At 34.7% G+C, this 16,460-nt stretch overlaps 2 protein-coding genes across 5 annotated transcripts; one reads left to right on the top strand and one right to left on the bottom strand.

Moving 5' to 3' along the window:
- Positions 1–5,427, bottom strand: LOC692569 (deoxynucleoside kinase-like). Of its 4 annotated transcripts, none has more exons than XM_038010818.2 (5): positions 5,019–5,427; positions 2,820–2,998; positions 2,409–2,661; positions 1,984–2,138; positions 1–822 (listed from the first exon to the last, which is right to left on the bottom strand). In XM_038010818.2, exons 2-5 carry the CDS (start codon positions 2,976–2,978, stop codon positions 643–645), a joined length of 747 nt encoding a protein of 248 aa, XP_037866746.1. In that variant the 5' UTR covers positions 2,979–2,998; positions 5,019–5,427; the 3' UTR covers positions 1–642.
- A 1,345-nt stretch (positions 5,428–6,772) lies between these two features.
- Positions 6,773–14,703, top strand: LOC101745692 (protein disulfide-isomerase A6 homolog). The gene is made up of 8 exons (XM_004932354.5): positions 6,773–7,272; positions 7,372–7,565; positions 7,751–7,975; positions 11,205–11,357; positions 11,733–11,942; positions 12,854–13,008; positions 13,432–13,590; positions 13,881–14,703. Exons 1-8 carry the CDS (start codon positions 7,251–7,253, stop codon positions 14,035–14,037), a joined length of 1,275 nt encoding a protein of 424 aa, XP_004932411.1. The 5' UTR covers positions 6,773–7,250; the 3' UTR covers positions 14,038–14,703.
- The last annotated feature ends 1,757 nt before the right edge of the window (positions 14,704–16,460 follow it).

A 16,460-nucleotide genomic window follows, 5' to 3' on the forward strand; every position in this document is an offset into this window, starting at 1 on the left:
TTAATGTCAAAAGTTTATTTAAAATAAAATTAATCCAAGTCAATAATACTATAAATCGTTTTAAATATAAATATACACTACTTATCATAAATTAAATGCAAACCATGCACAATAACATCAGTACCATTCATAAATAAATATTTTGAAATTAAAATATTAAAAGAATTTGTGATTAATTTTATACTACTAATTAAGATCTAAGTCCTTTACTTTCAATTTCCAGTTGTCCTTTACAAGGTAAAACTTTTCAAGTATCAACCGTAATTTGAATACATTCTAATGGTCATAATTTTATTTTTATAATCTACTAGTTTAGAATATTATACAATTTAATATTCGCATGGTTTCTTTGAATTTACAGTTTCAAAGATTACTTTTATCTTGAGTGTGGATCAAAAATAAGAATGTGCATTCATTATGTAATCAATACATAATTACTATGTATGCGTAATCTGATCATGCTGGCCATTAACAATGTCTTCATAATGATACAAAAAATAATAAGATTTCTTCAGTGCAAGTGGTTTTAAGGTAACTTCACAATTAAATATGTGATGAGAAATATAATTAGAGATGAAACTATTAATATTATTACTAAACTATGTATAAAGTCAGATTGAATTAATAATAATAATGAATATATTATAAGATCCTCATGTGAGGTGTGATCTTGATTGGTGTTGTTGATATTGGTTTCTTTGGGCTATGCTTGTTTGGTGAACTCATAACTACATTAACAGCCTTTCTTAAAATTTGATGCTCACTTCTCTTGTATTCATCGGTTATCTGAGAGAGGTCTAAATCAGCATCTAACACTAATACCTGAAAATAAATTCATCTTTACTATATTGAATTTGTTTGCACTTAGTTTTAACGTTTTGATTGCCATTTAGATCTTCGCCCTGCATGCCCTACATGGCGCATTGAAATAATTATGTTTGGCTTTTAATGTACGTTTTAGCCTTTCAGGTCTTTTAGTAACAGATTCATTCTCAGTATCTTCAGATTCATCTTTCCCAGTCTACTAGATATTCTGGCGCCTTAAAAAGAAAAACAAAGAGAGAAACTATGTGTGAGTGTGTGTATGTGTATGAGTATGTGTGAGCGTGGATACTCATATGGAGTTTTATTCAATATAGGCCAGTGTGTTACTAGCTAACAAGTGTATCCCTCGTATATAACAGAAACTGAACTAGTTACTTCAAAGGGCTATATAGGGCACCGGTAACCTATATGGCAGTCAAAAGGATTAGTTTTAGCTTAGAAAGCTAATAACACTATAGTCAGAGCTAATATTAAAAAATATTTTTGAAGTAAAAGCTTCTTACAACTAAGATACACTTTTTTTACTTTTAAATGAAGTCAACTAACATACCACCCAGTTTAAATTTATTACTACAGCCCATACTACTACTACTACTAGCCCATAAGTTACTTCTAGCACATGGGTTACTTTTAAATTTATTACTACAGCCCATACTACTACTACTAGCCCATAGGTTACTTCTAGCCCATGGGTTACTACTAGCCCATAGGTTATTACTACAGCCCATATCTACATCAAGTACATAGTGTGATTGTATTGTGTAAAGCCTGGCAGAAATAGATAATTAGATATTACTGACCCAAGTGAGGTCACAATACCACCAACCAGTAAAGTTACAGTATTATACACAGTTTATACCACCAACCAGTAGTTACAGTAGAACTTATGAAAGAGTTAAGATTCTTCTCATAAAAGGAATTCATTCACATTCCAGGTTTTTACTTAACTAGCACACTTGGATGTGACAGCCCCATTGTCCACAAACATGACAAATAATTGTCTAGCTTTATCAGCCTTCATAAAACCAAAATTAACTTTCTGAACTATTTCTCAATCTATTTTTCCTGAAAGAGCTACAGCTGTACTCAAAATATACTAATTTGTCTAGTGTTGATTTCCTTTTTAAAGAATGTTTATTTCTAGTTTATTTTACTTACTGGTGCGGGACATTCAGCATGTATCCTGTTGATTAGCCAGTCCTCATGCAACCTATGCAGTTCCTCAATGTATGACAGGGGCACACACTGCTCTTCTGAACGAGCTCTCTTTTTGATTCTTTGGTACACTATTGAAGGTGATGTCTTTAGATATACTGAAATAACAATGCAAGTTTTGATTTTAAGATTCTATTAACTCAATGTACTGTGTTATGAATATGGTCTATTGAGACATCTTAAACTAAACAAAACATTACCAGCAGTTCCTAACATATGCATTTATACCAGAAATATGTAATGTTGCTTAAGATAAATTAAATAACAGAAGTGTTAGCAAAACAATCTCTGTTGTGTTATGATCATTACATTACTTAAAACTTTTGGTACTTAAAAAATAGTCCTCGAATAAGTAAGTAAAATCAAACCTATCAAATCAGCATCAATGGGAATGTTGTGTTGGATGAATCGGAACCACTCATCAAGAACTGCAAACTGTGCTGGATGGAGTGTATTATTTCTCATCATGTGTTCAACGAAGCAGTATCTCGCACTGAATAATGATCGCTCCATTAGCTTTACTGGAGTTGGAGCAGGTCTCCGGTGCATGTCCAACATCGTCAAGGAAACGTATGACTGGAATGTCATCGCCCATTTTTCCGGATCTTTGTACATGAGTTCCTAAAATGAGGAATAACCCACCTTAGATTCAAATTGATTTATTCAGGGATCGTTGTGTAAAGTATATCCGAGATTCCATAGATCGTATTATTTGGTTATTGCAAATCATAAACAAATGTTTAAAAATGCATTTGCAAACATTGAAATGGTGTACTTACCAAAAGATTGCAACCTTTAAGATCTCGCCACATTTCAACGGGCTCCGTCAACAAAGTGATATCCTCAAACTGACGAAAATGTTCCAGAAATGTTGTTTTACCGCTACCTATGTTACCTTCCACGAACACGGTGAATGGTTTAACATTGTTGGCACTCATTTTAGAGATGTTAGAGGCAACTGAAAGCAATTTATAATCAACTAGTTTATTGAACACGAAACTTGCGTTCTGCAATATTTTCCCGCCGAAAATGTACCAGTTAAAACAAGCCAATGCCAAGCCAAAGAGAACCTGTCAAATGTGATAAATTCAATCCTTTTGAACAAAGCATCCGAATAAACGGATGTCTGAACATGCTTCAACTGTAGCAAAATTTAATAGGGTTTTAATTGATGTGGTAATGCATTTTCTTTAATTACAAACAAATGTACAGGAAGTTTATATAGTTGATTAGTTTATTTCTTTTTTATCTGTGGGGTTAGACATTGACTCTGAATCGCACGTGCTCGTGCTATCAAAGTTTTAATTTTTTGACATTCTCGTCAAGTTTATTAAAACTGACTAGAGAGTAAATCATGAAGGATTATATTAATAACAAAATTATCGCTATGAAGGTTGTAATGTGGGCAAGTTATTACAGTTACTTTTTGAATGTGAATTCACCAAATTTTTCCTCAAATTCACATTATAATCTTCAAAGCGACGTTGTGGTTTTCATTCAATACAGTACAATTAGCTTGTTGTAATTAAATAATAGGATTTTACCCATGTTAGAGACATCTTACAATACTGACCATTTAAGCCACAATTAATATGGATGACAATAAATTCTAAATTCAACGGAATACAATTTTTTTTTTTTTAGTAAATTTGGATTACTTTTTCAAATTAAACTTGTTGTTTTTTAATTACTAGTGTTTTGGTTTTTACTATATTTTTAGCTTTTTCATCAATATGGACACGATACAAATACGAGTACCTAATTATAAAAATTAAATACAAGTTCCGTCGTGACTCGTGGCAACAATGCTGCACAAATGGGTCGCAACATTACAACATGTACGGAGTGAACACTATAAATCAGGGGCTCCCAAACTTATTTCATCTACTGCCCACTTTGAGAATAAATTATTTTGTAGTGCCCCGATTTTTTCACCTACTTAAAAACTGCTATAGCGAGAGCTCAGTCGGTGTCTAAGAGTTCTCTTAGATGAAATTACAAATCACCTCACAAGCCTCTACACAACGCCCCCATTTTTTCTGGGTCTCGTACCGCCCCCCTTTAGGCCTGCAGCGCCCACAAGGGGGCGTTATCTCCCACTTTGAGAAAGGCTGCTTTATATGAATAAAGCGTTCGACCGCTCTGACATGAAAATTTCAAGAAGTTAAGGAAGTTAAAGGTGAAGCTAACGTTCAGCTCAAACTATAGCTGAGTTAGCAGCAGCTTTTAAAACTAGCATCAAAACACAATTTGTCAATTTTTAAGGCAATAGTTTGATATGGGTTCCGTACGAGCTAAACGATCTCCAGCGCGACGAACGCATTAAGAAGCACATTACTTCGCCAGGCATAGAAACGAAACGAAGGAATTTTGTATCGCATTGTCACTTGCGATGAAAACTAGATTCTTTTAGATCGAAAGCGGTTGTCATGTTAGTTAGACCTTGATTCCTTGTCACTGTTTGGTGATCTAGTACCAATATAATTTATTACAGCTTTTTACCCAATGGCACCTGGATTACTGCTGATGTGTATTGTGAGGACCTGGATCCAATGATGGGGAAGCTCACGAATCTCTGGCCAGGCTTGGGTAATCGAGCTACCTCATATAAATAAATAAAAATTACTTTAAATTTGGTGGTAGGACATCTTGTGAGTCCGCATGGGTAGGTACCACCACCCCGCCTATTTCTGCCTTGAAGCTGTAATGCATTTCGGTTTGAAGGGTAGGGCAGCCGTTGTAACTATACTGAGACCTTAGAACTTATATCTCAAGGTGGGTGGCGCATTTGCGTTTTGATGTCTATAGGTTCCAGTAACCACTTAACACCAGGTGGGCTGTGAGCTCGTCCACCCACCTAACCAATAAAAAAAAGGAAAAAGAAATATGTATATAGACCAAAGGGCAATTTCATAGGTAACCTAATAATAGAATCGTTGTTTACTAATTAATAAGTAAATTATTTAATTGATGCTTACCTTGCAGTTTTGCTATAATATATTTCAACTTCTTACAATGTTAGTTTCTGTCAAACATTAAAAGTTTTGCGCAAATATTTATTAATTCCTCGTTAAATTCTTATCAATATTCACTTTTACCCTGGGTTTTTACCGAGACCAGGGCTGTCCAATAGACTTGCGCAAAACATCACTTGCCAATGTAATGTGATATGACATCACTTTTACAGACAGGTGATATTACTCGAAAACATTACACATCACTCTTAACATTACTCGGTGCGTTCAATAGATACTGTGACGACGAATACATTGTATCTATACACCCGAATCATTACCTAAGTGATGTGTATCAACACATCACTTAGGTAATGATTCGGGTGTGTCATTACAGTAGTGTATTACAATACAAAGTATGAACTTTGTATTGTAATACACTGTTATATTACTTGACAGAGATTGACTTACTTAATAATATAATAATTTTATTTTTTACTTAATATAGGTAATTTATTGTGGGATGAACGGATTTCATATGGCGACTTAGACTGCAAATTGAGCTCGACAATAATGTTAATATACGAGAGCAGTAGATGCATTGTTTCGGCGCGATATCCTCAAAGTGCATCCAAGGAGGACTGTACTTTCATTTAGCCGTTATTTCTTTCATTTATTAAACACGCATTAAGACAAATAATAAAACTATCTTCAAACAAGTGCTTAAGTAATTCAAATCAAACACAAAAATTAATATGAAATATTACTAAACAATTACGAGCGACTAGCGATTTTACAAAAGTTGCGAATAAAAAATTAAGTAAGTACTTGCGGGGAACTACCGGCTGGCCGCATGAAAAATATAAACACAAATACCTATATTAAAATTCAGACGTACCATAGGTATAAAAATGTACCTAGCGGCCAGGACATACGGTTCAAAATCACTAGGAACAATTCCGTGTCGCTTGCTCATTTATTTTGCGTCGATCGGTCTGTCTCGCTCGCTCGGTTCCGTTCAGCAACATTACACGACAAAGAAAGAAACATGTTGGGTGATAGTGTGATGTTTGTTTCCTTCGCGTAATGTGTGATGTTGCATTACATCGTAGAGTAATATTACCCGAGTAATATCACTCGCATTACTTACACATGTCTACTGTCCAAGCTACCTGCAAACTAATTAAATTTACTACAAAAGCTGCCAGCCGCAGAATTTCAAAAACAAAATTCTTTCCGGGAACTCCCCCAACAATAGCAAAAGATAACTTCACAATCACATTACTTATGGACCTACCTAGAGGTAAGGTTCGGCCCCGGGCCCGAAAAAAAAAAGAAAAATGCAATCGATGTCTCCAGGTTTTACCACAGTAATCATTTTAGGTTATATCGACGAAATTAGTTTGGACTACGTAAGCATGTGAGGTCTTCTATATTATATTGTCACTAACTACTTCAGTCATTAAATATATTAAATTTCCTAACTCAGCATTCAATCAGTTAACAGCTGCTCAATTCATATCATACCCTGTGCCTATGCTAGCGCCATTCTGGAGGATTTTTGAACTGTTATTTAGTGCTGAAAATGGGTTATGGGACACTTTTTCAAGCTTCTCCCATATGAGACGGTTCTCCTTACCTCTACCCTCCGTACTTCACATATAAATGATGTAATTGGAATAGAATGTTACAAGAATAAAGATAAATTATACCAAATATTGATTAAATGTTTTGACAAATAATTCTATTATCCAAACTATTTATATCCAAAACTATTCTGATTAAAACATGCGTCGCGCGCTGCATGAAAAGATGTCTAATCAGCCCTAACATAAGCCAAAATCATTTCTAAATGTCCTAATTTGATTATTTTTTTCATATAGAAAGATTGAGTTATATATAAGTATAACATGGCAAAGAAATACCTTCTGCTGAGACTCTTAATTATTTATAAAAAATGTTTTTAATCAAATTACGCTATAATACCTACTTATTTTAAACAAGCTAGTTATGAGTAGGCAAAGGAAAGTTACGGTTCATGGACAGATATTTATAAGCGCCAAATTTTAAAAACACCAATCACTTGGATCCACGAAATCCATTGACAAACCACGACCCTCCTCCTGCGTTTTGTAAATGAATTTTAAAGATTGACGTGTTTATTTTACGTATTTAAGTTACACATTGTAGTGTGCTGTGAATCTCGATCTCAAAAATTTTATAATCGTTTATTCATAAATAGTGTGAAATTTCATAATGTTACACGGATATTTTATAGGTATATTTGCAAAACATAACATCAAACTGTGACGCTTTTTGACATTGTTTAAATTTATTTAATGTGCCGGTAAATTTACATTTCATATTTTTATTTCAGGTATCTTGCTCTGTGCAACGGGGTCCTTGGCCCTCTACGATTCGTCTTCAGACGTTATCGAGCTGACACCGAGTAATTTCGACAAATTAGTTACAAATTCCGACGAAATTTGGATCATTGAGTTCTTTGCACCGTGGTGTGGACATTGTAAAAGCCTTGTTCCCGAATATAAAAAAGCTGCGAGAGCTCTAAAGGTACTTATTTTAATGAAACGGATAAGACTATATACAAAATAACAAATTGTATTCATTAGATAGCTGGGTAGCGTAGTTCGGTGGACCATTTCATCATTAACAAAATACCGTATGTTAATATGATAAAAACTTCATACCGATAAGCTATCTAAATTAAGTAAACGACTGAGTTTATTCATTTTCAGGGCATTGTAAAAGTAGGTGCCTTAGATGCTGATGAACATAGAAGTGTATCACAGAAATATGGAGTCACTGGCTTCCCCACAATTAAGATATTCACAGGGAGCAAGCACACACCATATCAAGGTCAGAGGACAGCAGAAGGTTTTGTTGAAGCTGCTTTAAAGGCAGCCAAGGAGAAGGCATATGAAAATCTCGGCAAGAAATCGAGTGGATCCTCTTCTGATAAGGTAAAATTTTTGCATAAGTTCAGGTTGTTGCTAAAAAACTATAAATTGAAGAAGAAAAATAGAACCTTGAAAAATGGTTGATATCATTTTTCAAGCAATGCCTACTAAGTAAAATATGTTGTGGTAAAAATATATTAATTACTCTAAGTTAATTAATAAACACTAAAGTAAATATAAAGATATCTCATTAAATTCTCAATTTAATTCCAAGACAAAAATTTACGGACACAACATTCCATGGAAATCTTTGAAAAGGACTCAAATGAAGCGAATTAATCCATCTGTGTATATGACACCCGAAAAGAAACTGAAATACGTTCAATATCAAGCACAACTTTTTCGTAGAATAGAAAAGTATGATGATGAAACAACAATAACAATAAATTCTTCACATTAAAAATAAATTTCATATTATATGTTATAAGTGGGAGGTTTCATGAAATCACAAGAAAAAAATCCTTATTTCTGATAGTTCCAAAAAGTTTTCAAATATTGACATGCTAATTGTAATTATAAACATCCATATGATAGATAGGTAGGTATGTCTCCATTTCATAGATGACTGATATATTGAATGATGATGAAATGAAATGAAAGATGACTATTTTTAAGACTTTCAAAACTATTTTAATCTCAGAAATGAAATACACAAGAAATATTCCTCTCGAGAAACTGAATGCCAAACAACAAAGGACAATGACATTTTATTATCTTAATGAGTTTAAAAGTTATTTTTCTGAAATTTTCCATGGATAATGAAATCTATCTATCTAATGAGTCATTCTAATCTTGCTTTTCTCAAGCCTTCCAGAAAATTATTGACTATTTTGTTTAAATGGGTTTTTTTTAATGCTGGGGAATTTGTTTATGTACTAAGTACTTCACTCAGGTCCACGAATGCTTAAGAAAATAAACCTGCAAAAAATGTGTTCCGGTTTAAAGTATGAGACAGTCGAAGAACTATAAAAATGAGACTTAGTCCTTATGTCTCAATGGGGGTTACGGCTTTGACATTGTGATTTCTATGGAGTTCGATAACCACTAGATTAGCTCACTCGCCAAAGGAGAATTTTCTTTTTTTTGTGTATTTTAAATGATCGTATTTGTTCCGATTTTTCATACACACTGAGACATTGTCTAAATTTAATATATTTTATGTAATAGGTAAAAACTTCGACCTATTATCATTCATATTATGAATTTAACTATGATAATCCACCTAATAAAATAAAATGTAACCAGCATATTGTATTCTTGGCTTGCAATGTGTTGACTCGTAATGCGACTCCCACATATCCTCTCACTTTTTTCCAGAGTTCTGTTAGGCCACGTCACACTAACGCCGATCATTGACCTTGTCAATACATCCCACACGACAAATATTTAGTAACTTTTTTATACTGTAATATTCATTATCCAGATTTTTCTCAGAAATGTCATTAGGTTTTTTTTTTATTGCTTAGATGGGTGGGCGAGCTCACAGCCCAGCTGGTGTTAAGTGGTAACTGGAGCCCATAGACATCTACGACGTAAATGTGCCATCCACCTTGAGATATAAAGTTCTAAGGTCTCAAGTATAGTTACAACAGCTACCCCACCCTTCAAATCGAAACGCATTACTGCTTCACGCAGAAAAAGGCAGGGGGTGGACCTACCCGTGCGGACTCCCAAGAGGACTACCACCAGTGATGCGACATTTCGCCTCGTTTGGCCTGCGGCTAGTGAACTTTTGACTACGTCTTCAGTACATCTGTAGAGAATACTTGTTTTTATCTTATTAACACAGGAGACTGTACCCCATATAGAATGTATTCCAAATAAAATAAAATAAAAAATATACATGTACAGATAAAAACAAAAATCACACGACTCGCGAAAACCGAATAAAAATACTATAGATATCTACTTTTTTTTTCATATGAGGTTGTTCACCAAGCTACTGATGGTAGGATATCTTGTGAGTCCACACGAGTAGGTACCACCACCCTATCTATTTCTGTTGTGATCCGTTCACTGTTTCGCTTCGAGTAGTTCCGATTACTAACTGACTGACTGCGTGCCATTTCTGCAACGCTTTTATAGTCGAGACGAAATTCCAAGAGTCGTCGAGAATATTCCACACATTTGTAGTATTGTGCTTCCGCTATCTGACAATAGATGGCGTTGTACTCCTCGCGCGTTCTATATGTTACAAGATCCTTCGGTATTCATTCGACTATTCGGCAATAGATGGCGTTACACATATCGGCGAAACAATATCGTGCTATGCGACTGTGCCGGTTGATCCTAGCCCGCAGGCAGGTGGTACCAATTTTCGGAATGAAATACGTACTTAACGAATGCTCACGAATTTCTTCCATGATGAAGGAATAACATTGTGTAACAGAAATCAAACTTGCAAAAATTAAAGTTTTGCGTAATCTTTGGTAGTAGCAGAGCATCTTGTTAGACTGCGCGATTTGCGACGAAAGGCTCGGCGAGTAAATTAACCCACAGACACAGCCCACTGAGTTTCTTGCCGGATCTTCTCAGTGGGTCGCGTTTCCGATCCGGTAGTAGATTCGAAGCACGGCTCTTGCTAGGATTCATGTTAGCAACATCGTCAGGCTTGGGCCCCGTGAGCTCATCTACTATTTAAGATTACGCTAATATGGTCTCTCTAGACCTGATGGTCTTAGGTAGGAAAAAAAAGACTGCGCGGTTAGTTATTGCCTATTTCTTAAGCAGTAAGGCTTTTCCAGTGGAAGGGTGGAGCAGCCATTATACTGTAACTTACAAGTTATGTCTCAAGGTGGATGGCAGCATTACGTTGATGTCTATGGGCTCCAGTAACCACTTGACATCAGGTGATTAGTGAGCTCATTTATTTGTACAACTAATAAAACATCTTCTAAGTCAGTCTCTTCATTGCTGAAGGTCGTTTCTAGTTTGAAATGTTGATCACTCGATCCACTATGCTTCATATATTGCGGTCTTTCCTTATCCTAGTAAGTTTAGTCATTGCTCATTTGGACATTTCGATTCTTCTGGCGATCTTCTTCTCGCTGCCATCTTCGTCACTAAGAAGAGAGCCAAGATAAACGAACTGGTCAACAATTTCCAAGTCTTGAAGTTGTCAATAAAACAAACGTTAGGTTTTTGATACAGTTACGCCATTTTTTTCTAGGATACATGTGTATTAAAAAATAGTATTATATGTAGTAATATTTTTTTATAATATTTCTTCCAGTCTGATGTCATTACTCTAACAGACAGCAACTTCAAAGAACTGGTCTTAGACAGCGATGACCTCTGGCTGGTTGAGTTCTATGCTCCTTGGTGTGGGCACTGCAAGAATCTTGAACCTCACTGGGCTAAAGCTGCCACCGAACTTAAAGGAAAGGTCAGTATTGTAAAAGCAAAGCTTTAGTGAAACATAATTTTAAAATTCCGATCTGTATTCATAATATGAAGGAAATAAGGTATATAAACGCGTATATTGTAGTAACATTTTAATAAGTTTTTGAAATGTATATGGCCTACTTGAATTCATACTTAAAATTTGACTTTATTATATTTTTTTTATTTACTAACAAAAAGGTTTATATTTTATACAACATGCATAAAATTTTGTTAAACATAGTCATCCCGTTCTAGTGATAAATTTAAATTGAATATCATAAGTAAAAAAAAGACAACATTTTTAGTCATATTGTTCTCATTGTTGAAATGTCTATAATCCTGATGACCAGATGTAACCTTAGAACGATGATTTTAGGTCAAGCTGGGTGCCCTGGATGCAACAGTTCACACAACAATGGCGTCACGCTACCAAGTACAAGGATACCCGACCATCAAACTATTCCCATCAGGGAAGAAGTCTAGCGATTCTGCAGAAGACTACAATGGAGGCAGGACGTCAAGCGACATCGTTACTTGGGCTCTTGAGAAGCTCGCTGAGAATGTTCCCGCACCAGATATCATACAGGTCTCTTTAAATACATATTTAACAAAAATAATTTGTCACATTTTAGATTACTAAAAGCTCAGTCATTATGATGAACTTAAACTATTTTGACAAATATCATGTCTTGACGTTTGGACGCGAATCCAACCTTCTTTTTATGTCAATGAAATAGAATTCGTTTGAATGCATAGTAGAAAAATTAACACTGAAACTTGGCATTAAATACAAAATTCAATTAAGATTAAAAAAATTAAATAAGGCCAATAACTAATAACAGTTTAAAGTATTCACACTGAAGCAGCAATGACATTATCACAAAATTCAATGGCTTTTGTTGAAATGTTTGCTATCGATTTTATAGTCAAACATAAATATTTTTATTGTTTTAAGAAAATGTTATTTATTTCGCGAATCTAACAACGTCGAGTTACATTTTATTACTTGTTGTGGTGAAGTGAATAGTCATATCCAATATATATGTATATTAGTAATTTTATATTATTAATAATTTTAAATCATATAAATACTCAATAATAATCAAAACTCATAAAATGCCAGTAATTTCATTATGGAAATGGACACAAAACAACATTTTAATAATATCTTCTAAATTTTATACTTAAATTGGATTATCAAAGCTACCATTATTAACACGTTGAACGCCATGCGGCCCACCAGTGGGCCTAGCGTACTATACCATTCAATCAATCAATAGTATAGTCATAGGTACTTTGTTAAATATCTTGATATAACATTAGCCAACTCTATCATGTGACATGTGAAACAGCTACCAATATTTTCAAAATGCATAAAGCTACCATAAACGATTTTATAGCCTTTGACCTAAGCATCAGATGCAAATTTAAAAGAAAATGCTAATTTTATGTTACTAGCTCTAAATAAAATAAAATGTGATAAAATATGATTTACAGGTTGTTGGTGAAGAAACTTTGAAGGCTTGCAGCGAGAAGCCTCTATGTGTTGTATCAATTCTGCCTCACATCTTAGACTGCAATGCCGCATGTAGGAATGACTATATCTCCATCCTCAAACGTCTTGGTGACAAATACAAGAACAAGATGTGGGGGTTTGTATTATTTAACTCATATACTTTATGTAGCATTAAAATTGAGGGATATCAATACTGCCCATACAATTATTAATCACGTGATGATTATTTTTTATTGCTTTACTGCAAAAATCGTTACTTACTTATACATCCTACTATTAGTGTAGGGTGCGATGTGAGTTTGTTAATTAAAGATTATGTTCCTTAAAAATGTTTATTGTTAAAATATAAAGTAAATCAATTAAATGTTAATGTTGTGAATGCACCCGGGTGACGCGGTTGTTGATCGTGCACTGACGATTTGTAGCAATAAAGTTTACGCGTCACGCGAATTATGCTGACAAAGGTGTTCGGTAATATATCACTGAACAATCAGCAATTACAGAATTTGAACACATAGTCTATAAACATACAATATAATAATATTACTTTATTGTACAGGTGGATTTGGGCAGAAGCTGGTGCACAACCAGCACTTGAAGATTCTCTGGAGCTTGGCGGATTTGGTTACCCTGCCATGGCAGTTGTCAATGCTAAAAAACTCAAGTTCTCTACATTGAGAGGTTCTTTCTCTGAAACTGGCATCAATGAGTTCCTCAGGTAAGCTTTTCTATTGGTTGGTGAACTGTAAATTCAACTGAAACACATTACTGTTTCACGGCAGGCTGGTAGTACTTACCCCTAGGGTCTTATAATCAACAATCACGCCCTCGGGATTTGAGCACGAGTTTGATACAAGAACAACAAACGTTTTACGGATATGAAAAATCTTTCTTATCTTTTTTGTGATTTGAATTAAGTTAGTCAGTTTGTAATAAGTAATCCGTATATATAGTAGTGACAGTACTCACACTTAATTTTTTAATTTGTATCTCTTTTTCTTATTACAGAGATTTGTCGTTCGGTCGTGGCCAAACAGCACCAGTGAAAGGAGCAGAGATGCCCAAAGCCGTGACCACAGAGCCGTGGGACGGCAAAGACGGCGAACTTCCATTAGAAGAGGACATTGACCTTTCAGACATTGATTTAGAGAAGGATGAATTATAAAGCCGTACTAATTTGTGGATGAACACTTGATGCCAGATTTTTTTTATTTGTCATATTAAAAATTCCTAGGCATGTTGCAAGAATCATTTCAATATGTTAATTTAAATCGTTATTAAAAAAAGTATTCAAGGGATTTAAGTCAATTTAAGAGATAGATTAAAGATGGCGCTGATGTCATTAGTAGTTTGGTCAAAATGTCTACTTGATTTTTAAAATTGTATATACTTTGAAACATGTACTATATTATATTAAACCATTTTAATATGACTAAATTTAACCTGTGCAAGTTAGAATCATTTATTGAATGAAATTTAGATTGTGAAAATCCTTCTGGTTTTATCTATAGGATTAGTAAAACGGATTTAAGTAAAGTAGGATTATTTTGTATGTACTTCAATCCAGTGTCATTAAAAATATCACAATGCATAGAATAGTTATTTGCTATAATACATAACATATTATTAGTAAGTACATAAGTTACAATGGACTGAATTTTGTATTTTATTATTGATAGTGTATCTTCACATTGGTCGAAGTTTGAACAGTACTCTTATGATTTTGTAATTTATCACAAATTATGTGCGACTCTTCCAGTAGCTTAAAATAAATACTTGACCGTTTTAAATAAACATAAAGGTGATCGCTAATAAAAAATTTGATTAAAAATTGAATTTTTATTTTAACCAATGTCAAACGAACCTGAATATGAATGCCTTTTATTCTTTCTCTTTACAAATAACAAATGACTTCACGCGTAACATTCATTTGGGTTGACGAATTAACGTTTCTAAAAATGTTTAAAAATAAAATTTTATAATTTGGCTTAGACAAAATTTTATGTCATGAATTATGGATAACAACAAAAGGCGTGATAACGGTATTTCTTCTGCCAAAATATTCTTCAATAGATCAGCAAGCATCATAAATTATTGATATAACTTGTTCTAAAATTGATAAAAACTTAAATTTATGGCAGACTTGTTGATATCACAAGATAAGGTGAATGTGTAGATACCTAACCTGTCATGACTGTAATACAATACTTGAGACCTTAGAACTTGTATCTCGAGGTGGATGGCGCATTTACGTTGTACATGTCTATGGGCTCCAGTAACCACTTAACACCAGGTGGGATGTGAGCTCTTCCACCCAGCTAAGCAATAAAAAATAAAAAAAGGATTATTGAAATTTCCAATGTCGAAATTCTAAAAGTGTCTACTACAAAGGGAGGATTTCCAGTCGGTAATATTACTCTGGAAAACGCTTAGACCGATGATCCGAATATTGTTCGGAACCTGTGTAGGTATACACGCTTGTGTTGAAAATGGCGTTAGTATGATTCTGGTTTTTGCCGGAACGTTTCTATTCTATTAATGTTACCGCTACAGCAATATAGGTCTAAGGATCATAATGATCAGCTGGTTTGGCCATCTGCGCTATGAAAATATACTATTGATATTAAAACTGCTCACTCTTGAATCTGCGGTCGAGCAGCATGGAAACACATATAATGCCACTACACCAAAAACCCGTTTATTTTCCTGTATAATAAATGTTTCTCAAAAGTTCGTCATACTAATCCTATTTGTAAGCCAGTATGGTTTATTGTTACATTTAAGCTCTTTTAAACTATAAATTATTATCTTAATGGACGTTGAATGACACCATAATATTCTTGTTCTAATCAACCTCAATTTAACGATCGGTGTAAAATAGAGTAAAATTAGATGCGCAGCAAGGTCGAGAATTGTCATTATACTTTTTCTTTGTCGTATCACTCTTGTCAGAGCGGTCGTGGTCAGTATCGTTAACTATCGTTGCTGTGGACAGATGTTATGCCCCTCTCGAGTAATCGCCACTTCTCCCAGTTTGTGGTGAGCCTGCTACACTCATAGAATACAACTTTTTAACTATGTATTAGCCTACATAACTTTTTCAAGGTGCCATGGAGGGCGTACTTGCAACCCACTTGATGTTGTGTGGTCACCGCCGCTTATGAGCATCAGTACCGTATCAGCACAGTCAAACCACTACCCATTGAGAACGCTTTTCAAATTTCGTTTGAAGAAGACCATCTCTTTTTTTTCCTACCTATGCTGATAGCCTTGAGAGGCTATTTTAGCGTAACCTTAACTAGTAGGTGAGCTCACGGGGCTCAAACCTGACGACGTTGCTAACACAAACATTAGTAAGAGCCGTGCTTCGCAGAATTTACCACCGGATCGGAAACGCGACCCATTGAGAAGATCCGGCGAGAAACTCAGTGGGCTGTGTCTGTGGGTTAATTTACTCGTGGAGCCCTTCGTCGTAGGCGACGGGTTCGGCGAGGACGGTGACCGGTGCTTGAGGTAGCTAAAAGCACCGTTAGTGGATCGGGAGGATCCGAAATGACGAGTGTTGGGCGACGTCGACTGTTTTCCATT

Source organism: Bombyx mori, chromosome 5, assembly GCF_030269925.1.
Source record: "Bombyx mori chromosome 5, ASM3026992v2".
NCBI lineage: Eukaryota > Metazoa > Arthropoda > Insecta > Lepidoptera > Bombycidae > Bombyx > Bombyx mori.